Genomic DNA, 27,920 nt, shown 5'->3' on the forward strand with positions numbered 1-27,920 from the left:
GAGTTGCATAAGATGGAAGTGAAGTGTCTGTCAATCGACGATGTGAAACTTTCAGAGATTTGGGTGTAGGGTCAAGGGTATTTGAAGGGCGATTCGCAGAGGGTCCGTTGTTGTTGATCCAGAGGCGGGATGATGGCCCCAGCCGTTGACGCCTGAAGATGGAAGATGTTCCAGGATTAAAGCACGATCAGACCCTGTTTCACCAGGCAGGTCAACAAAGAAGTGTCTGAACTGCAAGCAAATGAATGAATGAATGTCTTCAAGGGAGTGACGGAGTTGCGCAGGGCGACTCTCTGGGTCACGCGTCGGGTACGCTAACCCGATTTAGCGAAGGCAATCGGGTCCCATCAACCAGGTCAAATCAGTTGTCCTTGGCTTTGACCACATTAATATTTTATTAACTATTTCAAAAGTGGACCTCGGGAGTCTAGCTCTTTACATATGTAGTTTACTCTCACAAAGCAGTCTTATGCTGGTTGCCGAGATTTTTGGAAACGTTCTGTGTCAGCATGGCTTTGTTGCAATTGAGACTGATACCACACTGTTAGTCCTGTTGTTTACTGGAAGGGACGCGCCCAAACTGGTCTAACTGGACCACTGAAAGTGGGGGGGATGTGAGGGACCTGTACATTCCGTATGGGCCGTTTTACTAACGCGAAATCTGCAGATTGATTTGGTCTACGCGCTTGCTTCGACGCGACGCGACAAAGCTTGGGCCATAGCAACGACAATACCAAGCCTGATTTCCCAAGAAATTCTATAGTGGGGTCGACCAAAGAACCAATAATCTATATGCATGTATGGAAATACTAATAGTAATAATTTAAACGTACAATGTCTATCTAAACACCTAAATACCAATGGTTCCAAGACTACGCTCTAGTTTCACTGGTGGCTTTGTTACGTGACATTTCCGCAGTCACCGCCAAACCAATAAAACCTCCGGCGGCAAAAGCCAACTTTCTCTCTTTGTGCACCCTGCAATGGTCCTTAGGCGTCTTTGTCCTAATATTATTGGTTGTTCTCATCGTTATTCTACAATGGCTGCCAAGCAACCTGCTCTGGACTTCTTGTCCTTTGTGAATTCTGCTCCTACCCGTATGTAGTCCCCATCCAATGAGGTGGAATGTCACTGATCTGTCTTATCTCCAGCTTTCCATGCCGTCCACGAAGCCAAGCAGCTTCTGGATAAAGCTGGGTTCCAAGAAATCAAGGTCTGTTCAAGCTGAACATCGTAGTAATAAAATTGTGGCTCATCTATCAATAGGAGAGAGACTCTTGGGCGTCGACCTGCCAGCCGGGAGGCAAGTACTACTTGACTCGCAACACTACTACCCTTGTGGCTTTTGCGATCGGCAAGCAATGGCAGGTGTGTATCAATCGCGGAACTGTGTAAATGACCTTTCAACTAATCATGCACATTAATCATGGATATAGCCGGGCAATTCCATCTCTATGATCGGTGCCCACACCGACTCTCCGGTGTTGAGGGTCAAGCCCGTTAGCAAGAAGAGCGGGGAAGGTTTCGTTCAGGTCGGTGTTGAGACCTACGGTGGAGGCATCTGGCACACTTGTAAGCGCCCTTGGTTACCCTCAAGCTATTACTGTCGCTAATTTCATGCAGGGTTTGATCGTGATCTGGGTGTTGCTGGCCGGGTTATGACTCGTGAAAGCGATGGATCCATCGTGCAGAAACTGGTCAAGATTGACCGTCCCAGTATGTTTTATGTTGACCCGATAAATGTGCCTTGCTAACATAGTAGTCCTCCGTATTCCAACACTGGCCATCCATCTAGATCGCCAGGAGAACTTTGAATTCAACAAGGAAACACAGCTGTTCCCTATCGCTGGCCTTATTGCTGCAGAGCTCAACCGCAATGGAGGAACCGACACCCCTCACACAGAAAAGGGTGAGGAATTATTCTCACCATTGAAATCTGTCACTGAACGTCACCACTCTCACTTTGTTGAGCTTATTGCTGCTGAGGCTGGCGTCAGTCCTGGCGATATTCTGGACTTCGAAATGATCCTGTTCGACACTCACAAGTCCTGCCTCGGTGGTATGCTGGAAGAATTCATCTTTTCCCCTCGCCTAGACAACCTGAACAGCACTTTCTGTGCCACAGTTGGTCTGATTGACTCGGTGGCCGACGAATCAGCCCTCGACAACGAAGAAGCAATCCGCCTGATTGCCTTGTTTGACCACGAGGAAATCGGAAGCCGCACAGCACAGGGTGCGGACTCGAACATTCTTCCGTCGATCATTCGCCGTCTGTCCGTCCTCCCATCCTCCTCCTCCAAGAGCGCCGACCTATCAACTGCCTATGAGCAGACTCTGTCCACCTCCTTCCTTGTCTCTGCCGACATGGCCCACTCGGTCAACCCCAATTATGCGGGGAAGTACGAGTCGGACCACAAGCCGGAGATGAACAAGGGCCCGGTGATTAAGATTAACGCCAACGCTCGCTATGCGACGAACTCTCCCGGAATTGTTCTCCTGGAGGAGATTGCGCGCAAGACCACCAAGGAGACTGGCGAGCACGTTCCTCTCCAGCTCTTTGTGGTTCGTAATGACTCTAGCTGTGGCAGCACCATTGGCCCTATGCTGTCTGCTGCGCTGGGCGCGCGGACATTAGATCTGGGTAATCCCCAGCTCAGCATGCACAGTATCCGTGAAACAGGCGGCACCTATGATGTTGGCCATGCCATTCGTCTGTTCACTGGCTTTTTCAAGCATTACTCAGAGCTGTCGAAGACGATCCTGGTGGATTAAGCTTACCGTGAATAAGTACATGAAGTAGCACAAACAATAAACTACATTCAACCAGAGTATTATTCCATTTTAAAGCGAAGAACATCTTAAAATAAATTAGAAACCTACTGTGCATACATGTAGTACCTTGGGAGAAGCACGTGGTCCGGACCGAGGAAAGTCCGCCTTGTCACATCTCCGTCTCCAACCCATCCATACATACCCCAGCTCACTAAACTACGGGGAGTCTCCACCTCGACTCCGTATACCTCGCTTGTTGGATAACGTCCAAGCCCTCATGACCCTCTATGACAGACGTTGGTGCCTATCGGGATGCGGAATACATCGCTGACGTGTCCGGCATATCCTATGACGATGCGGAGCCCCCGATGCCAACTGGCACGCTCAGCAGCCAAAACGCGCGTGTGAAGAAAGTCAAGTCGACCGCCAAAGTGGCCTTCATTGATCGATTGCTGCGCGATCTCGACATATTAGTTTATTGTCAACTCTCCGCCCTGTATTACATGGAGTAAGTCCAACCCAAACCCCGGCAATGATCCCCACCCCTCTTTCCACTGCGACAAACCGCTAACATCTGTCTCTCTTGGTCTAGCTGCTCGATTATCCTATTTGCCATACGTGCCATCGTCGAATTGATCTTCTTCACGCCAAAGGCACCGCCCTTTGAGCCCACACGTAATCAACCGTTTGTCGCCGCCATCATCGGCAGTAACCTCATCTGCATACTCTTCCATGCCTTCCTGATTCGTCCCGAAGCTGGCGAGGAAACACGCGGCTACCTACATGGGGGACTGTTCATCGATTTCATCGGGCAGACTCCCGTCTCTGTTTACCGGCTTCTCTCGTTTGACCTTTTAATCTTTCTAATCGATTTTATCATGCTGGCCTTGATTATCGAGCGGGTGAAGACTAATGGAACCCCCGCCCCAGCGCCTACTCCACCGAATCCAGATACAGCCACAGATACAACCACAGATACACGCCTAGACGCGGACGAGTCCCAACCACAAGACCATGATGCCGAAGAGCGTGGCGTTCTCCGACAAGAAAACGACGATGAAACAATGTCCCGCGCTCATCATAGTTCCGATTCACATCACAGTAACGGCATCGACGAAGAGGTTGAAGAAGAGCGCACAACCCTCTTGGCCGACCCGGCCGACGCTGGATCTGACAGTGGTGCTCGGGGCGAGCATCCGATGGATACATTCGCGGCTGGCGAGGCTGTCATTCTCAACATGAGCTTCCTAGGTACAATTCGTGATCAGTGGCGCCACTCAAATGCGGCGGCACCGTCGACGTCGGGCTTCGTGCCATCACCCGAAACAGCAACGTTCCTCCGACAGCGGTTTGGTCTCCAGGTTGGGACTAATGGTCGCATTGAGCGTGCAAATACAATATGATGCAAATCTATATCTCAGCTCCGGTAGTAAACTATATATGTATTAGTAAATTCTCATGAACAAAAGCTTTACTACCATGCTTACAGGTTGTTTTGTTGGATATATATATATCCCAGCAGTATCCAGAACCAAAACTACTTTGGAAACAAACTCCCAAGTAGGGAAGAGAATATTATTCTGACCGGTTTTATTAAAACATAATCTTACAAAGCGGCTGATAAAGTCCTATGGGCCAAACAGGAGACAACGAGAACTCCTAGTATATACCAAAGCACCATAAACACATTATGCAATTTACGCAGTAGGAGGCTTAGACTCTTCCCCAGCGCCCTCCTTCGCCTGGACTCTACGGTCCAGAATCTCATCAATAACACCTAGCTCGAGCGCCTCGCTGGCACCCATAAAGTAGTCGCGCTCCATAAGCTTCTCAATCTCATCGAGGGACAACTGCTTCTTGCCAGTAAGGTGGCGTTGGTAGATCTGATTGAGCTGAGTGCGCACGCGCAGGATCTCTTTCGCATGAATAGCGATGTCGGACGCTTGTCCGAAGTAGCCGCCTGAGGGCTGGTGCACCATGATCGAGGAGTGCGGGAGACAGTAGCGCTTGCCTGCTTCGCCACCCGCGAGAAGAAGGGAACCCATCGAGGCGGCTTGGCCAACGCAGATTGTGCTCACGGGAGAGGCGATATATGTCATTGTATCGTAGATCGCGAGGCCTGTGGAATAATTAGTTAGTATAGGTCGAGGATGGCCATTGGGGCAGGCTCACGTACCGGCTGTTACTGAGCCTCCTGGTGAGTTGATGTAAAGATGGATTGGTTTGGCAGGGTTATCGGCTTCGAGGAAGAGGAGTTGGGCGACTATCGATGCGGAGAGGGTGTCGTCGACTTCGCCGTTAAGACAGATGATGCGCTCCTGCAAGCTTGATTAGCACGGGTAGGCTGCGGAGGGGGTATTCTCCTAGATTATGGTTACCTTCATTAATCGAGAAAATATATCATCTGCGGTGCGCGATATAGGTTAGTAGGTTGATTATGTTTCGGGCCATTTACAAGCTTCGTCGACGGATTCAATTGCGCAACATACAAGTGTGCCAGCCGCCTCCCTGTTCAGTGTGATTAGTTTATGCGCATTGACTAAGTTTTGCCCATAGAGGGTATCAAACATACCACTGTCTCTGTCACGAATGGCGTCGGTGTCCAACTCCGCGGGGGCTGAGCAGGCGAGGGTCCTTGGTTGGAGAAGCATCGTGCAAATCTGGCTGCGGGCCGAGCGATAGCAACGGGGGAATTCTGGATAGACCGCCCTAGCTGGCGTAGAGGAGCTCTTGGAGGCATCTTCAAAAATATGCAAAAGCGATTTGTAGTTGTATGGAGTTGGAGATGCAGAGTCGGGAGACCCTGGACGGTGAACCATCTGATACGATAAGAGCGGCGCTAAGATAAGGAGCTCGAGTGAACAGCGGCAGCAACAATGCCACCCGCAGTGATGGTCTTCCTCTAATATCAACTTTCTCAGGAGAATAAGATGCTTCTGGGAGAAAGTTTTGATATCCGTATTATCTGAGAACCGAATTAGGTATTCTCACCCCTGTAACGCTATTCGGCAATCACTGTTCGATCAACAACTTCTCCGCAAATAAGGGGCTCCGATTGGCTCCTGCAACAGCTCCGAGATCATCTTTTCCGCCCTGAACTGAACTCGACTCACCATCAGCTCTATTCCCCCAACCGTCCAAACAATGGAGTGTGTGGGTACGCGCATCCCGTACGCAAAGTGGCGCCTGAGTGCGTTCCGACAATTACTAGCGACTTCACACGCTCAGGCAGTCAGTCGGGGCATCTCGACCTCGCGACAAACCGACCAACTCAATAAAACTACGTTGGAAACAAAGACAGGCAATTCGAATGCAGACTCCATACCTCCTTCGCAGCGGCTCCCACAGTCTCCTCTCCTCACACGTCCTCGCTCTGGGGCGGAGAAGGTTCGCAAAAGACGCCCCACGACACAGGAGGAAGCCGACCTGCTCAAGAACCCATGGGCCCTGATGCTGGCTTCGCCGGCACGTATGTGCTCTGTAACTGGTGCACGACTTCCATCTGCCCTGCTGGGGAATTGGGGGCTTGTTAGACAACCAAATTCAGACAAGCTTTATATGATGCCCGTGGGTCTGCTGCAGGACTCGCTGCAAAGCAATCAGACCAAGAACTTCGGCTCCTCATCAGAGCCAGCGATTCCAGACCAAAACGAAAGTCCGATGGGGATACAAGGCAAGGAAGAGGATTCCTTGGGTGCATCACCAATTCCAACAACCCCGGATAAGCAGACTGGACGCCAGCTCGTGCTTCGCATTGCTGAGCTTCTTCCACTCATTCGATCTATTTCAGTGCCACTCTCTAAGAGGGGCGGGAAAAAGGTAGCGATTATGCGGCTGTTGCCGTTTCGATGGAAGCACCCCCAGGGTCCTGTGACGGCGCACGAAGAGAAAAGAATCATCTGGTCGGAGGATACGCCGGAATTTGTATTGCGCAGTATGAGGGATGTTGTTGTAAAGAAGCTGGGTGCAGTCCTCGAGAAATACAAGCGCGTCGGCACCCCCAATGGGGTCTGGAGGGCTCTGGATCTGCCCGAGTACTCGGATGATGCGCTGAAGGACGCTTTGGGAAGTCTGGAGCGATTTGATCGTATGGAATGTGGTGGAGTCCTGCTTCTTGGCTCAAAGAATTCTGCGGCTACCGGTCGTACGTCTCAACCGAGTGGCTCTTTGGACTCGGTGGCTCTCACGCAAACCGGCTCGAAGGTTCCTGTGTTTGATCTGTCAGTGCTTTTTTCTGAGTCTGATATCAACAAACTCCGTGAATCCCACGGTCAGTTCCAACACACTGCACTGTTCTTCAGACCAGAGGATCAGCTCGGTATTGATGCGATGATATCCCTCTGGAAAATCAAACGACTTCTTAGTGGTGTTGATCTGACAGAGCAACGAAGTCGTCGCATAATCAAATAATAAAGCGATCTAAAGGCTCAGTTGTTCGACCTTGGTGTTGTGAGGATATATCGATCTGTGAGGCCACAGTTATAGGGATCATCTCGAGGTGGAGCCCAAATCGATGGGAATCAGAGTCACATGCATGGATTTGGGCAAGAACATAGTGAGTTGAAAAATGCAGCATAACAATTACGCTAGGGGCAGTTATATGGCAATGAAAGGAGCCATATCGTGACGAGAACCGCAACGATGAGTCCGTGTCTACATTTGATATATACAACTGTTTACAGTCCATTTTCACATTTCTTCTTGGATCAAATGTCGATTGTCCTATCTCGTATAAGATCCGTATCTGATCATTTCAAGGTTGCACTCATATCCCTCCTGCGAAGTCAAGGTTTGCTTTGGCTGTGTTTTTGCCTTGCGGATCCGGCCTTCATTTCACCCCAGTGTGTATATATAGAGCCATTCCCACCGGTTTCTCGGGAGATCAACTGCCCTGCCTCTCTCCGTTTGTCGATCAATATCAAATGCCTCTATTTTACATACTTCTATATAGTCTTGACGTATAACGTCTTGAGGCTTGTTACCATCCTCGGAGTTTGGACATACTCACTGTCTCTCTCTGCCCAGGTATTCTGCGACAAAACATTTAGGCGCCGGCCCCTTCAGCTATAAAATAAGGATACGAAGAAAGAGAACCATTAAGCTCCTTTTCATTGACTTTCTTTCACTAGGTTTTCATTTACCATGATGGACAACTGAAGATGAACAAGGTAATTTCCAACCTCATATTTTTCAAACCCATGAACTCACTAGCTACGATAATATCTTCTTCTGAGCCTCGTCCTCCTATTGTCACGACCTTATCAAGCATAAATTTGCCCCAGCCCAACTTTCAGTTGTATTTGTAATGGCTTAAGCCTACTTTTGCTCCTTCCAGTGCCATTAGTAGGGGTGGTTGACCGGGTGATTGGAGTAGGATCAATGGCATCTTTGCTGTGCATCGACGCCTCAGAGCTCAGAGCCAATGGTGACGGTCTTGGTTTCCAGACCTCAAGGGATCGAAGTGGGTGGGGTACCTGCTGCTTCGCGCGACCCATCAGGCATAGCTTGGCATATGAGATGGGCGGAGTCTGAGTTATAAGGACCCGGAACTATTCAATAGTAAGAAGTATAGACGAAAAGCGACATTGAGACGATATAAATTACTGTGGTCATAGAGGCCATGTTCCGGCCTGACTCGTGGAAATTGCGAAAGGCACACTCTCTCAGTGGGTGGCCGACTCGGCCGCACGCTCGACCTGGACGTTTGGCTGCCTGTAGATATGCGCAGATGAAGTCAGCTACCAGATTAACAATGAAACAAATGTCTGTGTATTGAGGTCTGTATGGCAGCATCTCCCAGTGTATATGGGCCGCCCTTTGATGGCTGAGCCGCGCCCATCTAGATTGCGGATCCCAAACCGAAGCCCACAATACCAGAAGCACAGCATAATGGAAGACCGAAAGAGCTTACCATGATAGTAGGTGTTGTTGCCACCCAGGGTGGATAGAGTTTTGAGAGAATGAGGATGTAGAGGGAGAGGGGTTGATGGAGGTGGTCTTTGAGGAGGGGGGAATGGGGGACCTAGATGTTGAGATGGTTGTGGAAGCAAAAAGGAAAGAGCTTAATAACATACGTACTAGGTATTTGTAGACATCTCTGGCTGGAAATACATATATACAGATACAAATTCAGAGCAAACCAACGACAAAGTGAGCAAATACGAGCTCAGTTTCCTAGAACCTTGAATCGGATTTTATTGACCAAACAAATCTTACAAAAGTGCCAATGATCATGATCTTTGCTTCACCAAAAGTGAAGGTCTATGTAGGTATCCGGATTCTCGGGGGTTTCGTTCACGTTGTCCGGGTCCTCACTTTTCTCACTATCAAAATTGGCCCCATAGGGGTTGTTGTTCTCCGGACGGAAGGAACACTTGTTCGCACCGCTTGAGAAGTTACGACTCGCGCACGCCCAGGACCATTGAATCGAGGGTTGTTTCGGATCGGGAAGAAAAAGGACACGACAGTTCACAAACCGCCCATTCCCCTTCGCACAACTGTCGCACTCTTGGCCAACCGGGGCCTGATGGCCGCATAATTGTCCAATCACAGACCGTAAGGGCATGCCCGCGCGGGCGGAACGCTGCGCATCGGCACGGGTGGAGCGCCAGTCAATGGCCGTAGGCATCGGAAGCATCCGTGCGAACTGGGGATCGGAACCGGTCTTGTTCATATTCCCGAGATACGGCAGGCCGTTCGTGTCCATATTGGAGTGGTTTGCTACCAAAGGGTTAGTACGGAAACCAACATGGGCCTGAAAGTCACAGTATTAGAGTTCTGGTTCTATTGCATTAGCTTGCGAGTACTCAAACTTACCAACTGTGTTCAGTGCTCAGATAGGAAGTAGTGGGACGGGGCACCAATGTGTTGTTAGTCGCAAAAGTTTTCGGTTTCGCTTTCTGTAGTATAATAATCGGTGGAGACGTTGCACGTGGGGGAACGAGCAATGGAAGCGCGGAGTCCACAAATCTCAACGTGCGAGGTTCAAGAGGCACCGGTGGACGGTAAACGGGAGAGTCTCCAGGTTGTGGATAAGAATCGCGGAAACGTGGCTGCCCTTCTTCGACTGCGGTAGCCCGTCGCTATTCGGTCTTTAGCCTCGCTCATAGGAAGAATTGTCCCTTCTTGTGGAGATAGTCAAGGATGTGCATCCTACCCGGAAAGTCATTGCCCCATCCCTGAGACCAGAAAAGATGGTAATTGGGCATCCCAAGCTAACATGACTGCTACCTCTGCAAACATGGCAATGAGCCCGCGCTTCCTAGAGATATCCACATATTATGTTAGTCACCAGTCAAACCTCGTAGAGATATTGTATATAGGTAGCATGGCATTGTGCATGCTAACAGACAAGGCGGATCCAGTCTCAAGATGCACGACAGCAGAAGTCAAACGAAAAGACATAGGAGCGGTAAGCCTGATTAAAGAGAATGCACACAGTATCCAAGTGCAGACTCACCTTTGCAGTGTCTCGCTCACGAGCTCCTCCATTGCCGAGGGGAACTGAGGCTGACATCGTAGATGTTTGAGAGACAAAGGGATTGTTGATGAAGAAAAATAAAGAAGAGAAGCAAGATCTCAGGCGTAACTGACTTTAGTTCAAAAAAGGAAAGACTAAAGGAAAGACTAAACACAGGTATCCGAGCCTCAAGGTGGCTTGTGTCCGATTTTCGAAGGCTATTTGGACAGCATCTTCTCAGAACCACCACACACTCTACTCAGATTTTGCTCACTTCGAGTGATTTAGTCATGCTTGCTTGTTGCGTATTTATTGAGGCAAGCCCTTAGCTACTGAATCTATCCATTGCATTTGGTATGCAATTCGACGTCCATTTAGTAGACTTCCTTTCAGCTTATGCAACCCAGTTGGAGATGGAAGTGAAAGAGACAGGATACGAGTTGTAGACATAGAAGGTATTTGACTACGAATAAGATATAATTTATGGCAAACTATCTCCAAAGTGTAATAACAACCTCTCACTTTCCATTCAACTTTGAATCAAATTCATTTACCCACATGGTCACTGTATCTATGTAGGCACAACCTATTCATGGATATTTTGTTATACCTTCTTAGGTAAGAGCCAACCTTGGAAAGCTCAGTCAGTCACACTTTTCGGGCACATTCTCATCTTTCTTGTGCTTCGATATCCAATCTCAATTTCACTATGTATGGGAGTTAGCCTCAGGTTAGATTCATACATATGGAACAGGGTCCGAGACATCCTAAATTCTTGATTTAGAATCATGAATTTTGAATCATAAGATTCAATCCTCAGTACAACAAATAGTGCAAAGAACAAATTCAAAGCAAGATGGTCAGATGAGATGGAATCAAGACGGGATCAGGGATCAGCAAGGAAAACAAATTTCATCCCTAGGTAATCTTGAATCCTAGGTCTCAGATTCGGGTCTGAGATCCCAGGTCCTGGGAATCTCTGTCTTATCCGGTAGCCGATCCCATGATTCCATCTTTTGGTGCAATTCAGGGTATTCTTCAACGAGGTCTTCATGCTGAGTCACTCGATCTCTCAAGGCTTGTACTTCTCGGCTCAGCATTCTGACGACTGCTTCCAGGGTTTTAGAATGAGTTTCACTCTTAGCAAGTTCAACTCCTTTGGCCTTCAGTCTGCGTCGCAATTCAAGTATGGTATATTTCTCCTTAGACAAGGAAGGTCTCTGATCTTCCTAAGTAGGATGGCCTGGACCGGACTGGAAGGCAGGATTTGAATTGGAATTTCTGGGGTCTTGAGTTGCTGATGGGCTTTTGCAAATCCTCAAACTTATTTGGTGCTTTCAATGGTGAAGTTGGATTTCTGTGTATCGCGAGTCGTATGGCTATCAAACCTCGACGAGTGCGAAGAAGAAACGTGTGGTGACTCTGCATGGGATGGAATAAGTATTGGGATTGCGGGACCCACGTGTCGCAATGCGCGTGGTGCAAGTGGCACCGGTGGGCGATGGACAGGAGGGTCGCCAGGACGTGAATGGGCATTCCGCATCTAGATGACTGCTGCTATGGCATATTTTTCAATGCAGACACGCTTTCTAGATATATGCACGTGTGATGTTAGTCGGCAGTCCAATATTGGAGAAATATTGTGAAGTGGCATAGCATTATGCATGCCAATAGGTATGGGCAGCCAAACTTAGATTTGCAGTGTCGCGTTCACTGGCGTCATTCGGTTGACGCTGATGATTTCCATTGCTGGGAGGAATCGGGGGTGTCATAATGAGAGGTTAATAGAGAAAAGGTTGACGATGGGAATTTGAGAGAGGGAAGGGAGAAAAGAGAAAGAGAGAGGAGCAAAATGTCAGTCGTGGTTGTCAAATGCAGGCAAATATCTGAACATCAAGGTGGATTGGACTACTTTTCGGATGCCATTTACATCCTACTCAGGATTTACTCACCTCGTCTGATCTAGTGCTTTCTCGTTGCTTAAAACAAGCTCTTAGCTCCTGCATCGATTTCTATTTCTTTCATTGAGCACCTCCCTGGTTATCACCCTCTTCATCAAGTTTCCATTCAGGACCACTGATTATCCATGAGTCCACACCCACCGGGGGCCGCTACCACTACAACTCGTCACATCCAGATCCCATGTACTCGTCGAGAGACTCTTACCGCACTTTACCACAACGCTCATGCCCATCTCAAGCCTCCGTACCATAGCCACGCCTCTGATGCCTGACTAAAGGCCACCCAACGCGCTTTATAACCACGGCGATCTCAATACCTCTATACAGGAGCTACACCAATGCAACGGGAGAGAGTTGGGGCACGGGGTCGGCTTGGCATACTAAGGTCCAACTTCCAAGGTTACTTAAGTACTCTACCTAGGTACTTTATCAGCCCTGGAAGGCTTTTCAGGTGACTCCCTTGAAATATAGTCCACGCGAGGCATTTACTTCTAATGATAATAGCCTTGGAAACATTCGGGGGCTTTGGAACTTTGAAGGCTCCGCTTTCATGAAAACTTTCAGTCCAGCCCGGGGAGATATGCAGTTCCCCCGGTACATATACTAAGTCTGCTAGCATCGGCTATTAACCAATTCAACGCCGAACGCAACCTAAACCCCAATATTTCCCACCTCTCACCAAAATGCCTGGATGGGTGATAGCTGTTATGGACGCATTCAAATATGCGGGTGCAATAAGCTTCAAACCCGAAAACGATATCCCAGATCTGACCGGGAAGGTCATCTTGGTCACAGGCGGTGGGTTGAACCGTATACCAATGGGGCATAAATGCCGCATCTAACGATATGCACTTCCACAGGAAATGCAGGATTGGGCAAAGAAACAGTCCTCCAGCTAGCCAAGCACAGTCCGAAGAAGATCTTCCTCGGTGCGCGTTCAGAAGCCAAGGCAGAGGAAGCCATCAAGTCGGTGAAAACATCCGTTCCAAATGATGTTGAAATTAGCTGGATACCGTTGGACTTGATGTCAGGTAAATCGATCAAGAACGCAGCGGAGCAAGTGAACGCCCAATCATCCCGTCTCGACGTCCTCAATGCGGGTGTGATGGCTCTGCCCCCTGGCGAGACTGAAATGGGTCATGAGATCCAGCTTGGCACAAATCATACCGGGCACTTTTATCTCACGAAATTGCTGCTGCCAATACTCCTCAAGACGGCCGAGGAGCCTGGCTCGGATGTCCGTGTCGTGTCGCTCGATTCTGTGGGGCATATTTTCGCGCCGGCATTTGAGAAAATCCTGGATCAAGAGAAGCTCAAAAAGGTCAGCACAACTTCTCGGTACGGAGCGTCGAAGGCTGCCAATATTCTCTTCGCCGCGGAACTCAGCAGGCGGTACCCGTCAATAACGTCGGTGGCGGTTCATCCAGGGATTATCGTAACGAATTTGTATGACGCTTTGAATTCGCAATTTCTGTTTGCTGCTTTGGGCACTAAGTTTCTGCGTTTACCTGCCTCGACAGTGCACCAGGGCGCGTGCAACTCGCTGTGGGCTGCGGTTGGTGCGAAGAAGGAGGAGCTCACAAATGGAGGATATTATGTGCCTGTTGGAATTTTGAAACGTCGGAACAAATGGGCATGTAATAAGGATATGGGTAAGCGCTTGTGGGAGTGGACTGAGTTGGAGCTCACCAAGGCCAATCTCTGATAAGATTCGAGTATTTATCTCTTTGTAAGCTGGCACATGATTTCAGCCCAAATTGCCAAGTAGTTACAGTGATATTCGAAATCAGCTTTAACTCTATAATCTCTCTCTCTTTCTTTCCCAAGGCCCACCTCAATCGCGCTAGTCCGTATTAAGATACCTTTCCGCCAACCTTGAATCCGTCGATATACCCTAAGTCTGCGTAAATTACAGTAATTGTATCAAGTGGAATTTTCTACCTCTTCAACATAACGTCATGACTTGCCGTAAGCTTATCACTTCTTCACGATCTGATCTTGCTAAGACAAGAAGATAACAATGATTAATCTAACTCAATCACCGCATTAGTCGAACATCCACACTCCATCATTGGAACCATTCAGTCAGTAGTCTTAAGTGATTTAATAGCATAGGGAGCAACGATACGGTAGTTCGTACGGAGTACTACTCAGCGGCTTCTTTAGACCAAATGGACCACACATTTTTGTTCGAGTCTATCTCGAACGATGTCACGTCCATAGGAAAGGAGCCAAATTATATATAACTATATATCCCATGTGCCCGAGCAACTTCGCCCAGAAGGTATTTGGGGTTTGACGGCGTAATGCGGTTTAAGATTAAGCGGTACTATAGCCGGTCCTGGCGCTGACTCCTACATTTAGCACAAAATTGAGTATAAAAATGAAGGATCTACCTACCGACTTTGACCAGATCGTGTAATTTGGTTAAAAGATGATGGGCCAGAAAGGCAAAGTACAGTAATCCTAGTTCTATAACGACGAGAAAGAGAACGGAGGCAATATGCACGATTGTTGGTGGATTCCACCCAGAAGTGGTAAAAGAAACAGTGGTCGTCATCTTGTTAATCTTAGTAAAAAAGTGAGTATGTATAGAAAGGCTATATAAGGGAAGGGAGTCGTCGACCTATTGAACCTATCAAACGGGTCTCCAACGACCTACTTATAGCTGGGTATACCTACCTGGCTTTTCAGATAGAACATTTGTTTTCCCTATTATCAAGAAAATCCAATTCCGAATTACCTTATACCTAGAATCTCTAGGGTTCGTTACTCGATAGATTGCTCTATTCGAACGTTCTTGTGACCAATATTCTATGGTACCGCTCCAAATCGTCATAGGTGGCTTGGTTTTGCCGAATGATATACCAGCAAAAAGTTTTTCTTTTTTTTTTTTTCTATGCAAACACCTTTCCTCTTTGAGAGGGATTGCTATTGGCTTCCCGAGCATAGCCCCGTGGATTCTTAGACCGATTGTAGAAGCTGAAGAGGGGGTTGGTACCGCGATATTAGGGAAATATAGCCCAGACACCGTTCGTTTTGACAACCGATGTGGTTCGCGCCGAAGCTACATTCCCGAGTCTCTGCTAGCCCGGTCGGTTGAGCCGAGATACTGTGAGAGCACTCCCATAAATGAAGCGTGTAATATTCACTAGGCAATTGCCCCCTGCCGATAATCTGCGACTAGTCCTTCTCCCAGCTATTGCTCCTAGCTCGCCAAAACCAGTGTGATCCTCTGATTATCTGAAAACTACGGGTTTTCACTATAACTGTATGGTTACTTTTCTCACCAGAAACTGCCCATGATTGTGATGTGACAAAATGTAGAGCGGTCAAAAGCCACTTGGATGGCGTGATCGCCCGCTGCTCTGGCGTGTGACCTCAAACGCCACAGACAGTGGGCCCCCATCGGGAGTGGACCTCAGTCCGCTATAATGGGGGATGAACTACGGAGTAGATCTCCCGTGGTTCTGTTCGCCTTTAGCTTTCTCGGTTCTTTCTTCTTCGATCCCTTTCTTCCTATTTAAACCTCCAATGACCCGACGCTCGCTTTCTTTGGATCAACCACCACAGCACCACAGCCCTTACATTTAAGCCGCACGCAGACCCTTCTCTTCAACTGCTCAATCCGGCCCAATACGTTCCCAACGTAAGCTGATTGCGCACTCTACCGTTGTTTCACCGCTGCGTAGGTCCTTGTTGTCCGACGCTTCCCATTCAGGCCAGCCTGCTTTTCCAGGGTATCTAGCCTCCTTTGAGCGGTCCAATTGGGCCCTACTTTGATCTGCGCATACAAGAGATGGTCAGCGATTTAACTTCGGTGAGTACGCAGACGGCAGTGCCAGCCTCGAACCTGTCAATTCTGGACCGTCGAATAACTTCTGCGAATACTACCGCAGCAGGGTCCGCTCAATTCGACTATCATGGCCGATTCCACTCCAGAAGAGGCGGCCCAGGAAGCTAGGAGTCTGGCAAGGGTCAAGGAGCAAGATGAGGAAGCGATGCGCCTAGAGCGCGAGGCCGTGCAAAAACTTCGAAAGATTCGAAAAAACCGAAACCTAGTCATATGCGTTGGTTCAGGCGTGACTCTCTTCTCGACGAGGAATGATGACGGGGAAACCCGAGACCGATTGAAGTGGGCGGGCTTTATTGACAATGGCTTCGGCTACCTCCAGAGACAAAAGCCGAGTTTCTACAGGGACAACCAGAGGAAATTTGCCCAAGCAGCGAAGATGCTCGACGACAAAGACCGCACAGTGGAAGAGGTCCTCTACGTCGCTAGTACACTGACACAATTTATGGGCACACAATCTATAGATACACCTGACTATTTTGCAGATTGGTTTAGCACACAATTCGAAACGCTCTATGACTACGTGAAATATCCCGCCATTCTCGATAGTCTGAATAAACTCCACGAAGCCGGTGTTACCCTTATGACAACAAACTACGACGGCTTGATCGAGCGCCATTGCGGTTTGCAACCCCTCGATGGCTCTCAGCCGCAGCGACTCGTGCGCTTCAACCGGAGAGAGTTATCCGACACGGTCCTTCCCCCCCACGGCTACTGGGAGAACACAAAGCATATTGTGTTGGATTCCCGACAGTACTATGAGGTCCAGCGTAAAGACAACGACGTGCGACAGACGTTGGAAGACATGTTGAAGGGGAGGACGGTGGTGTTTGTTGGCTGTGGAGCGGGCGTAGACGATCCCAACTTTGGCCAACTCTTGCAGTGGCTTGGTAAGCAGCAGAGGGATGTTAGCTACGGCCACTACATCTTGCTTAAAAAAGGGGATGATTATCCAGAGCTAGAAGGCTTGCCTTTGAGAAAGGTCCATGTCGCGGAGTTCGAGGACATTGCACAATGGCTGGATGACCTGTTGTTGGATCCGAGCGGGAGCTCAGACGGCACTCGTGAGTAGATTAGCATATTCGAGCCATCCATCTTTGCGCAACAAAGCTCTTCTTTCCTCGAACTGACAATTTAGCGAATGCGGAGATAAACCTCCGTCACCGGGCCAACCCACCGATCACCTCAACACTACCTCCTGTTCCAAGAGTTAGAGTAGATGCCCCTCCCTTAGCGGCGGCGCCTGCCGACCCACATGCCCCTTTCGATGCAACAACACGTATGTCGCCAACCGCCTTGTGCGAGGAAGGCTCAGGACTCATGCGCTCGTCGAAAGGCAACCGAAAGGCCGAAGCAGAGATATTCCAAAAGACGGGCACGCTTCATCAAACCCTCGAAGGCCATAGAGGCTGCGTCGAGGCCGTCGCATTCTCGCCAGACTCCACAACACTTGCCTCGGCTGCAGATGACAAGACTATCCAGGTCTGGAATGTAAACACGCTCCATAGAATCACTCGCCTCAGTACCAATTCCTATGGCGCTATGGGCAATGTTAGAGATATTGATGAAGCGTTCCAGAAGGCAGCTGAGAAGGGCCACATGCTGGCAACAAAACGGTTGCTCCAGAACTGTGAGAACATCGCATCCAGACGTGACTTCTGCGAGCATAAAACATCAATAGCATGCCAGCTGGCTTCTATAGGGCTCTGTTGTGCGTGCGCCGATCAAAGGCCCATCTCAGACCACTATGAAATTTACGCCGATGGTAAAGGTCTCACCCAAACCACAAAAAGGTGGCTGCACTATTGTCCATCATGTAAACGTGAGCGTGGTCTACCTAATACAGTGAGGGCGCTGGACTAACAAGCTAGGATGCAGAATATTTACAGAAGAATATCTCATCCATTCAAGCATAAATTCTTTTGACAGCTACGTCTCTGACCCGGGAATTTTCAATGGATGTGTCTCTTTCGGGCTGCTTGGTGCGGCAGCCACATTAGAGGCCGTCACGTTAAATCCAGGAGGGGGAGATGGGAGAACATTGATGTTGATAGGTGGATACGGCGTGCCATCCCCGAGAATGTTACCGGTTTTTCGCTTGTCTTTCTCCAGCCGCTGCTGCTTTTCCATGTATATCTCGTCCCGGATTTCGTCGGAAACATCTTTATGCGTCTCCGGAACACCACCTTTCTCGGCGTAGGTAACCGGTCGCTTAAGGGATTGTGTGCGGAGTTGATAATGCTTTTTCCCCACTGGATCTAGGCAGCAGTCGGGGGCTTGGTGGCATGCAGCTCAATCGCATTTCATCACGTCATGAAAGCGGCGCCAAATTGCTTGCTGACAACATGCATTTTCTTCAGCATCTAGCTGCGAATCTCAATCATCGAGCATCCTCTTTGTGATAGACGATTTCGCTCTCTTCTCCCCTTTCCGATTATCGGACAGAGAAGTACAATCCTCTACGTAGTTGAAACAAGCACTCAGCGTGAGTCACTTGTTGTTTTTGGATTGGTGTCGAGACAACGTCGGTCTTATTAAGCGCCTGGTCAGATCACGCTGGGACCGATCGTTGACTGACACAACAATCGCCGTGTTATTGACTCTGACCCTCTTGTTGCGGGAGACTTTCTCTCGGACAGTCTGTAGCTTCTGCTCTAGGAACCGCTGCTAGTAGGCGCTCGGGACCAATACCAGGTCTTCTTCCGTGTCCTTTACCACGGCCTTGTTGTTGAGGGTGACCCGTCATTCTATGAAGTCGTGGATGCAACTTGGCGGATACTCGTCGTAGGTCTGGCCTTATTCCCACTCAGATTCCTAGAGCACTGATAAAGTATTTTGGTCGGCATCGGCTTGCGGTATTGTGTTCATCGTCGAGCAGGATAGATGGGGAGGGACTACAAGTGGATGGATTAGCGTAAGGGCTTCGGAAGTATCCCGGGGTAGGTGTATATTGTGAATCCTGCTCCCATGGTTCAAGATCTTGGGCCTGAGAGATGTAGTCAGCATGACATGGGCTATCATTTATATCTACACATGATCGAAGTTCGGGAGCCTGCGTCAGCTTATGTGGGCGGTTCCAAGCGAGCATACACCAGGAGCGAATAGAAGAAGCAGTGTGGATAGGCTCCTTGAAACAACATAAATGAGAACCATATTAACCTACCAGGGTTAGTTCTCTACAGCAGTACCACAGCCTTTGTCATGGAAAGAGACAGATGAAGACAAAGACTGGAGGATAGGAAGAGAGTGGTGCTTGAGGTAGATCAAGCCACACCGCCAGATCTCTCCCCACCCCTTCGAGAACATTCGTAGGAGATTTACAGTATTTTACAATGACTCTGAAATCAAATACGTTCTGAGATGCGATGCCCTGAAACAAACGTAGGGAGAGGAAGGCTTTGTAGTAAACACGGCCGCGGGTGCGTCCGCATTGCTTTTTCTATATACGCTGCTTTTGCCACGCCCGTTTCTCATTGGTCGTGTACTAACTGCTTCTGCTATGGCGTGTTTGAAATATTGCCTCGGTGGATGAATTCAATGTATCCATACCACATTCCACCATCAGCGACGCCCTTTATTGAAAAAGGAGATAGCTCGTCAAGGAGCAACTGTGCGACATGCAGATTTACCCAATGAATCACGCAGTTTCAATTTTTCAATTGTAACTCTCAATCTCTACTCGTGATGGCGATCTTGCGACAATCTAAATCCAATCCCTGGCACCCTGCTCCTCAAAAGTAGGCTGCTACATACAACACTCACGCTGCTCAGCGCCATTGCTAAACTGGCCCAAACCGGGTCGAGTCTAACATGACCTCCACTGGCTTTGACAGGATATAAAACTCCAGCAGCCACAGGTAAGGCGATGAGATTATAAACCAATGCCCATGCGAAGTTAAACTTGACCCTCTTAAACACAATGCGACTGAGATCAATCAGTATCAGCAATGAGTCTAACCGAGACGAAACAAGAACGAAATCAGCAGAGGAGATGGCAATGTCGGATCCAGAACCGATCGCAACTCCCACATCTGCCATTGTCAAGGCGGGGGAGTCATTTATCCCATCGCCTACCATAGCGATCGTCGCCCTCCTATGTGTGTATTCAAGTGTTCTTCCAAATGCATTCCGGGAGGCTTTCAACGTCATTTGGAGGGACTGAATTTTTTCGGCTTTCTGCCCGGGAAGCACACTCGCAATTATGTTCTCCTCGGGGATGCCGACCATTCGACCAACAGCAGTTGCGGTTGTCTGGTTATCTCCGGATAGCATCCAAACGTCTATTCCTCTCCTTTTCAGCGCCTCGATAGTAGCAAAGGCTTCTCGTCGTATAGGATCAGAAATTGCGAGGGCCATCACAAAGTCCCACGATGTAGAGACAGTAAGTGGTAGCCCAGTTCCATCACTCGAGGTGACTTTCATGGCAACCAACGAGATCGATTTGCCTTGAGCTTTCCAGGTGTGAAGTGTTTGCGCGGTGGAGTTTGGGATATGGACATTGTAATCAGCCATGAGAGCCTCGTTCCCGATAATGATCATTACGGTCTGCTTCATAGTTGAGAATGTCCCTTCCATACCCTTGCCGGCGATCTCATCCATGTTTTCCACTTGTACCGATGTTGTCTTTTCCGACTGGCAAAATGAGACAACAGCTTTCGCGATTGGATGGTTGCTGTTTTCCTCTAGTCTTTTGATCATGTCCCGAATCAAACCTTCATCAGCACCAGGCACAACCTCGTGGTCTGTGATCACCGGTTCACCGCCCTGTGTCAAGGTGCCAGTTTTATCGAAGACGACGCAATCCAGTCCACTGGCTTCTTGGAACGCTTCTCCTCCACCTTTAACAAGGATCCCGTTTTGAGCGGCCAGGCCACCACCAACAAAGAGAGCAGTTGGAGCGGCTAGGGCGATACCACATGGGCAGGCTATGACGAAGACGGCGATGGCAAATTGTAATGACCAAAGTGGCCAACCCCCCTATCGATATCGAGATAATAATCTGGAAGTACGCCAGAGAGGCCCAGGCAAAGCCACACGGCCCATGTGGAAATGGCAATGAGTGTGACGACAGGTACAAAATAGCTAGTCAGAATGTCCGCTACACGTTCAACTGGGGCGCGTCGAGTTTGGCCTTCCCTGACCACATCGACGATTTGATCCAACATAGACGCTCCAGAAATGCCACTAGCTCGGATAGAGATGGGACCGCCATTGTTCACGGTACCCGAAAAGACCTCGTCACGAACCGACTTCTTCACCGGTCTCGACTCGCCTGTAAGGCTTGATTCATCAAAACAAGCCTCGCCCTCGATAATGTGGCCATCGCATGGCGGAGAACTGCCGTGCGGAACTCTGACGATGTCACCAATTTCCAGAAGGTCTGCACTAATTTGTTTCGCCTGCTCTCCGGATTCTCCATGAACAAGTGTGGCCTCCGTTGGCCGAAGCTTCGTCAGCATTGTAACAGCATCTCCTGTCTTTGCTCTGCTGTACGCTTCGATGAGCTTTCCAATGAGTAGAAACATGGTCAGAAAGATGACCGAGTCAAAATAACTCGCGCGGTTGGATTTCGTTGCCAAACTTGGCGAATGCGTAGCTGCCATGGCTAATTCCGCGACAGACGAGAAGAACGCAATAGAGGTGCCCAAGGATATGAGCATATTCATGCTTCCAAAACGGTAGAACCTTTGGAGCATCGGCGTTGTGCTCCCAGGCTTCCACATAGCGAATACCTCCTTTAATGCCCGACGATGGAAGATATCAGCGGCAAAGAAGTATACAGGGCAAGCCATGAGAAACGAAGCCCAATCTCCACGCTGCACTTCACCAGACCACATCGGCCGCATCAAAAATTGGCGAACAGTATTCCCTGACGGTACCAAGCTCATAAAGACGATCGTAATGAGAAAGGTTGGAATAGCAACAGCGACAGAAAGAGCAGTCCGAAGTAGAAGACGTCGTTGCTCGCGAGCATTGATCCTTTGTGAGCGCTCTTCCAACGTTGGAGGATGATAAAGGGATGCCTTCAAATTGGGGTCCGCCGTTGGGATCGAAGCTAGGATGTGCCGAATGGTGAAGCCTGGGGTGTTCGGCGTATAGCTGACCTTCAAGATCGGATCGGTCATACTCAACATTTTATCAACAGTTATTTCCCCAGCACACTGCTTCAGATAGCCAATGATTCGAGGAGGGCAATGGTCACAGTACATTCCACTGACGTGGATTGCGATCTCTCTCCGCCGATTTTGATATAATTTACGGTCCAGTTCTTTCACGTCATTCAGGGTAGCCTCGTAACCAATCTCCTCAATAACCCCCGCAATCTCAGGCAGGTGATCTTTTCCTTCGAATATGACCGTAGCGCTGTTTGATAGGAGGTTTATGTCAACCGTTTTTATCCAGCCAAATTTATTGAGCGCCCCTTTGATCGCCCCAATACAGCTACTACAGGTCATCCCACCCACAGAATATGATGCTCGCAAAGTGGTAGTCTTCGGCTCGCAGTCGGTCTCCCGTAGATCAGGACGTTCATCGATCTGTTCTACTGTCGCCTCATATCCCACGTCTTCTATGGCCTGGAGGATATCCGCAACGTGGCCTCTGTCCCGAATCGTAACTACAGCACTATTGGTAAGAAGAGTAACATTCACAGACTGTACCCATGATTGCATCTCGAGTGCTTCGGAGATCTTGCCAACGCAGGTGCCGCAAGTCATCCCCACAATAGATATGGTCACTTTCACAGCCTTCGGAGAATCTGTAGATTCGACAACAACGAAAAGTTCGTTTGTTGCACCTACTTTCATATATTAGTTTCTGTCGCTATCTGTGTCGCCAAAATTGTAGTTTATTCGAAACTCTTACCTTGCCCTGCGGTGGAAGCGGAAAGTATTTTCTCATCCAAGTTCGCCCCTTTTTCTGCACGGCAAATATCGCATCGTTCAATGTGTCTGGCTATTCTTTTCTTTTCAGACTTATTGGCTGACTTATAGCGCTTCGACCATCTCTCCACGGCCCGATCGATCCATCCGTCTTGCTCTGCCAAAGCGCTCTCGTTGGGGGTGCCATCGTCAGTATTGGGCCCAGTTTCCGCTTCTCGGATCACATTGTAAATGTCAAACCCAGCATCCACAAGCGCTTTTGATAGAGTTGACTCAGGTAAAGTTGGAAGGTGGCGAACCGTGACAGTCTGAGAGACAACAGACGAATCCACCGAGCTAGGTCTTGGGACAAGCCGGAAAAGAGTCTCTTCAATGCTTGACACGCAAGATCCACAATGAAGGTTTGACAACAGGAACATCGTGGTACGACTCCGGGAATGGGCACCTGGCCCAGGTTCAGACCCAACCATTTTGGAACCGGGACCAGCTTTCAACGGTACGACTTCAGTTGGAAGTTGTAATGGTAACAGCTCCTCGTCGAATCTTCAGGGTGGGAAAAAGAAGTGTGTTAAAACTCTGGTCTTCAGTTGCTTGTGGATTTAGCGGGCTTAGGTAGTATGGTGCCCGCATCGGGGTCATGTCAGCTGGCCCCACGGTCCAAGTCAGATCCCGTTCTATCTATACAGCCAATCGAATTTCACTACGACTGAGATCCAACCAAAATCGCGTCCTATGAGAGCAGATTTGAGCCACTTTTATCAAAAGCTTCTAACCCCACACTGCTTCCTCGCGACCATCGTTCAGTTTTTCTGGTCTGATTCTCTTCCTATGAATTCGGTTTCATCTTGTTAGTTTCGGAATCAAAAATAGGAAAAATGGGGAAGCATAATACATATAAATATAGTAACACCAACCAGTAACTGGAACTCGCCGTAGGCGGAGTGTAACCATGTAACCACAAGGCACTGACCAAACGAGATAAGAGAGTCGAAGAAAAACACTCGGAAAATTTTCAACTTGCATGTTAAGTCTATAGCGCACATACCCACCTGGCAGGAGTGGTGTGAGAATTTACTGCGAATAACTCAAACCTTTTTTCCTGCAGTCATTCCTAAGGGCTAGTCGTGCGTACGAATATAATGATGTGATTGGGCGTGCTTTCCGCCGAGGAAACGCACCCTGTCATCTCCAGCAGTGACTGAAATATGTTCATTGATTACGAGGGTTAAGAAATAGGGGCTGTATTAAGAAGATATATTTTCTGTAATATTAGACTGTATGCATTAGCAAGAATACTGTTAATGACGACTCGGAATGGCACCCAGTTTAGCACATCCGACGGCGCTTGGGAAAGAAAGAGAGAGAGATTAGAGTTCAAACTGATTTCGAATATCACTGTAGTTGATAATAAACTTGAGTTCTTTTCACCGTGGGATTATCAAGTAAATGTATGTATATGATTAAATATGGGCAATCTTGCTATATATCTGACAAAGGAAAAACTACGAATTGACAACTTTGATAACTACCTTCCCGAGACCTCCCTTCCCACTGTAAACGATTTGGCATGCTGATCGCACCGCCTCGATGTCAGAAAGCTCGGCAGTGGTTCCAACCACCGTTCTCAACCTGTGTTCCTCAACATGACTTGTCAACTCATCCAAATCTCGACCACTTGATTCCAGAAACATATATGAATATTCAACACCCCACCGCCATGCCCTTAGTTTACGGACACTATCGAAAGCATTAAGTCCCATTCGTGCAGCAATAGGAATCTTAGGCTTATGGGGCAGATCGTTCATCGAAGATTTCTGGAGCTGATTGCCCGATGGCATGGTCGCAACCGACACGATGCATCCAGATTGTGGTTTCATTAGACAGAGGTTCTCCATTGCAGAACCAACTGTGTCGAAGAGGAAGTCCACGGAGCCAGACTTGATGACTTTTCTTGGGTCGGATTTCGTGTAGTCGATTACTATCAAAGTGTAAGTAAGGGTTTTGTCTAAGCGGAATTTGAGTGCTTACTCTCGTCGACCGTTCCCTCGCCTAGGAGCTCGTTGACCTTTTCCACCTTTGAAGTTGAGACTGTGGTGATGACCTTGCCTGCATGGAAGACATTCTTTGCCAATTGGCATGCAAATAGACCTGTGCCACTCACTTTAATCATGTTAGACTCATAGACAACAGTTTGCAGGACACAAGCAACATACGGCCGGCGGGCACAAAGACAGTCTTTCCAGCCAGATCTCCTTTGTATTTTTTGAGTGCTTGAAGTGCAGTCATTGCTGCCAGAGGGATTGAAGCTGCATCCTCGAACGACAATGACGGCGGCTTTAGGGCAATGTGTTTCTCTGTACATCTGACAAATTCACTGCAAGATCCTAGTAATCGAATGTCAGTGGGATCTTATTTGATCGTCGGCCCAGCACATACCTCGAGAAATCTCCGGTAGTCTAGTGTAGACTTCAGCCCCGACTTGAAACCGGGTCACATCCGATCCAACTTCTGTGACTATACCGGCACAGTCATAGCCGATTTTATATGGAAAGCTATTCATGTCAGGTATGCTTCTCGCAATGTACGTGGGATCACGTACGTGTCTTTTATCGCCAACTTCAGCATTCCATCGGCCTTCTTCACGTCGATTGGATTGATGCTCGCTGCATGAACCTTAATGATCACATCTTTTGGGTCGCTGAGCTCCGGTTTGGCCAACTCAGAAAGCTGGTACCCCGATGGATTTGAGTATGATGGAATGTTCAAGGACAACATATCTGGTTGAAATTTTCAGCGAGATGTAGAAATATGAAAAAAAAAATGAATGTCGCGACCACACTATATAAATGGGTTAAGGGTTCAAGTAAAATAAGGGTCCAGATGCTGGATCCGTCATAGTTCAACTCCGGACCCACATCAACGGGTCAACTATCTCTCCGATACCGTGCAGAGGCTGAGATTATTCAACATGCCGCGGTTCTCAATCAATTTTTACGATAACACGTCGCAAAGATTTAACCAACATGGAATCTTCGAGATATCATCAATTAATCAAAATCAGTAGTATTGCGGGAAGAAGTTTTGGACACATTTTGTTCGTTGGGGTGTGCAAGATGGTACATTTGTTAGTGTACCTTTAATGCCAAGTTGCCCCACACACAACTCCATCAATTTTCTACAAAATGCATATCACGACACAAAGCTCGCAATCAAAGGCCTAGGAGCAGGAGAAAAAGCGTATGAATACCTAAAACATATATAGCTAAGCTCTTGGGTGCGAGTTTGTATGCCGGCGAACCATCCCGGTTGGAAGCGTGCACCTGTAGGTCCACGGGTGGATACGTCACCACCAAGCCTTGGGTCCTTATTCTGTTACCCATGGATATCATCATCCACTCAACGCAAAATTCACCACATTTCAACTCAAGATATACAATAGGTGTCATATGACTTGGAGAGGTCAATGTACGAGACTGGCTTTAATATTGACTAGACATTCCACTGCGATATGATGCAACAGGTCTCTATCGTGAATGCTGACCGCTGGACTATGTATATAGCGTACGGTACTGAGTAGACCTGTATCTCATGTGCGATGCCGATAAACACTACTCGTATCGGCGTGAAATACAATCTCTATGTGCACGAGCCCTGCGCTGCCTAAGGTAAATGGCTAGAAGCAAAAACGACTCAGGTTGACAAAGATGGCCTATTGATCGGTCACTGTGCTAACGGGGGTTCTAATCGCCACATATGTACGGAGTACGGAGTGCAGAGTACAACATTTGTACGCATGATGTCAGGCTTCTCGCTACATTGTACTCCGCAAATTTTCCACCATAGACAGGGAAAAGGGGCTGGGATTCTCAGGGGCTGGCTTGTAGGAGGCTGTTCGGGCTGATCATTTGAATTGAGACGATAGCTGCAGAGTCTAGCCATTGTAGCAAGTGACGATCATGGATTTTTACAAAGTACAAGATACCCCTGAGAAATTTCTGCGCTCATACATTGATTTCGGCTGTGCATACGGAGGTAGTATGGCTGGGATTTGCGGATCAAATTGTCCATGGGCAGATCATTATTGATGTTCTACATATCAAAGATTGTCGGATTCTTCAGGACCTTGCTTAGCCTCCAAGCTTCTGTACTATTGCACATGTCGGCAAATCTTTATGGCTCACCTCAACCATCTTGGACTAATCCGAGATCTCATACTCCGTACTTGAGACACTGGAACACAGGATTAGACTTCAAGAACCTGCCAAAATCCCCATGAGAAGGTTAAAGCTATGATGTATATAGTACTCCGTATTGATTAAATTCTTTTTGGGACAATATTAGCAGATTAATATTATGACTACTTTGACAAACACGAAGTGTATTGTATAAAACAACAGTGACAATTAGCTTCTTGTACAACGAGTAACCACGTGGACGAACTAGTCATTGAGGTTCCAAACATTCCAATTATTGTCCAACAGTGTCGTATGCCAGCCGTATTCGCCATGTCTTGGCGTTTCCGGCTTCTACAACGGACTAGGCCAACACGGAGCTGGCAGGACTCATTTCGGAGATCAGGTGGCCGTTTCTTAATATGTATCAACCAAATATACGGAGTACATGCTTCGGATATAAGTTACTAGGGAGTACTCATTGTGAATTCGAACAAACAAATATTGAAGGGTTTCTTGCAGGTTATTGCAGGCTATTTAGAGTTTTGCATGATCAGCGACTTAAAGCATATATTTCGAGCCTTGATATGTTAGTAGTCTCTAATAAGAGGTGATTCCAAAAAGATCGAGCGTATGCAATTGCAATCTGAAAGTGCTACAAAGCGATCATAGATCGCTGGTGGCTGGCCTCGTGTCCTAGATTTTTGGTTAGGTGGGTGAGGGTCTTCAGTCTGCCGATCACTGTCATGCTTCCTGTGCAAAGATGTCGCATTGAATTGCATGATCCAGCCTCGGAAGTCCGAAAGTACATTTGTGATGAA

General features: G+C 48.2%; 9 protein-coding genes across 9 annotated transcripts; 5 read left to right on the forward strand and 4 right to left on the reverse strand.

The window, feature by feature from the left end:
- Positions 1 to 1,040: 1,040 nt before the first annotated feature.
- Positions 1,041 to 2,773, forward strand: N7471_008140 (M18 family aminopeptidase; the record flags this gene model as incomplete). Its single annotated transcript, XM_057280859.1, has 6 exons — positions 1,041 to 1,098; positions 1,153 to 1,214; positions 1,268 to 1,369; positions 1,438 to 1,573; positions 1,625 to 1,717; positions 1,764 to 2,773. The coding sequence occupies 6 exons, from the start codon at positions 1,041 to 1,043 to the stop codon at positions 2,771 to 2,773; spliced, it is 1,461 nt and encodes a 486-aa protein (XP_057135119.1).
- Positions 2,774 to 3,060: 287 nt separating this feature from the next.
- N7471_008141 (DSC4 family protein) lies at positions 3,061 to 4,176 on the forward strand (the record flags this gene model as incomplete). Its single annotated transcript, XM_057280860.1, has 2 exons — positions 3,061 to 3,281; positions 3,366 to 4,176. 2 exons carry the CDS (start codon positions 3,061 to 3,063, stop codon positions 4,174 to 4,176), a joined length of 1,032 nt encoding a protein of 343 aa, XP_057135120.1.
- Positions 4,177 to 4,470: 294 nt separating this feature from the next.
- Positions 4,471 to 5,513, reverse strand: N7471_008142 (ATP-dependent Clp protease proteolytic subunit; the record flags this gene model as incomplete). Its single annotated transcript, XM_057280861.1, has 5 exons — positions 4,471 to 4,892; positions 4,950 to 5,091; positions 5,152 to 5,177; positions 5,263 to 5,281; positions 5,346 to 5,513. The coding sequence occupies 5 exons, from the start codon at positions 5,511 to 5,513 to the stop codon at positions 4,471 to 4,473; spliced, it is 777 nt and encodes a 258-aa protein (XP_057135121.1).
- Positions 5,514 to 5,917: 404 nt separating this feature from the next.
- Positions 5,918 to 7,183, forward strand: N7471_008143 (uncharacterized protein; the record flags this gene model as incomplete). Its single annotated transcript, XM_057280862.1, has 1 exon — positions 5,918 to 7,183. One exon carries the CDS (start codon positions 5,918 to 5,920, stop codon positions 7,181 to 7,183), a length of 1,266 nt encoding a protein of 421 aa, XP_057135122.1.
- A 1,834-nt stretch (positions 7,184 to 9,017) lies between these two features.
- On the reverse strand, positions 9,018 to 9,479 carry N7471_008144 (DUF3716 domain-containing protein; the record flags this gene model as incomplete). The annotated part of the gene is made up of 1 exon (XM_057280863.1): positions 9,018 to 9,479. The coding sequence occupies one exon, from the start codon at positions 9,477 to 9,479 to the stop codon at positions 9,018 to 9,020; it is 462 nt and encodes a 153-aa protein (XP_057135123.1).
- Positions 9,480 to 12,876: 3,397 nt separating this feature from the next.
- Positions 12,877 to 13,898, forward strand: N7471_008145 (uncharacterized protein; the record flags this gene model as incomplete). The annotated part of the gene is made up of 2 exons (XM_057280864.1): positions 12,877 to 12,991; positions 13,054 to 13,898. The coding sequence occupies 2 exons, from the start codon at positions 12,877 to 12,879 to the stop codon at positions 13,896 to 13,898; spliced, it is 960 nt and encodes a 319-aa protein (XP_057135124.1).
- Positions 13,899 to 15,992: 2,094 nt separating this feature from the next.
- On the forward strand, positions 15,993 to 17,909 carry N7471_008146 (SIR2-like domain-containing protein; the record flags this gene model as incomplete). The annotated part of the gene is made up of 3 exons (XM_057280865.1): positions 15,993 to 16,013; positions 16,093 to 17,110; positions 17,185 to 17,909. 3 exons carry the CDS (start codon positions 15,993 to 15,995, stop codon positions 17,907 to 17,909), a joined length of 1,764 nt encoding a protein of 587 aa, XP_057135125.1.
- Positions 17,910 to 19,543: 1,634 nt separating this feature from the next.
- Positions 19,544 to 23,397, reverse strand: N7471_008147 (heavy metal translocating P-type ATPase; the record flags this gene model as incomplete). Its single annotated transcript, XM_057280866.1, has 4 exons — positions 19,544 to 19,654; positions 19,800 to 20,947; positions 21,007 to 22,845; positions 22,911 to 23,397. The coding sequence occupies 4 exons, from the start codon at positions 23,395 to 23,397 to the stop codon at positions 19,544 to 19,546; spliced, it is 3,585 nt and encodes a 1,194-aa protein (XP_057135126.1).
- A 1,032-nt stretch (positions 23,398 to 24,429) lies between these two features.
- Positions 24,430 to 25,702, reverse strand: N7471_008148 (NADP-dependent oxidoreductase; the record flags this gene model as incomplete). Its single annotated transcript, XM_057280867.1, has 5 exons — positions 24,430 to 24,905; positions 24,956 to 25,087; positions 25,141 to 25,281; positions 25,364 to 25,479; positions 25,527 to 25,702. 5 exons carry the CDS (start codon positions 25,700 to 25,702, stop codon positions 24,430 to 24,432), a joined length of 1,041 nt encoding a protein of 346 aa, XP_057135127.1.
- Positions 25,703 to 27,920: the final 2,218 nt, after the last annotated feature.

The sequence above is a fragment of the Penicillium samsonianum genome (genome assembly GCF_028829775.1).
Source record: "Penicillium samsonianum strain IBT 33392 chromosome Unknown utg000004l_segment0_segment0, whole genome shotgun sequence".
NCBI classification, from domain to species: domain Eukaryota; kingdom Fungi; phylum Ascomycota; class Eurotiomycetes; order Eurotiales; family Aspergillaceae; genus Penicillium; species Penicillium samsonianum.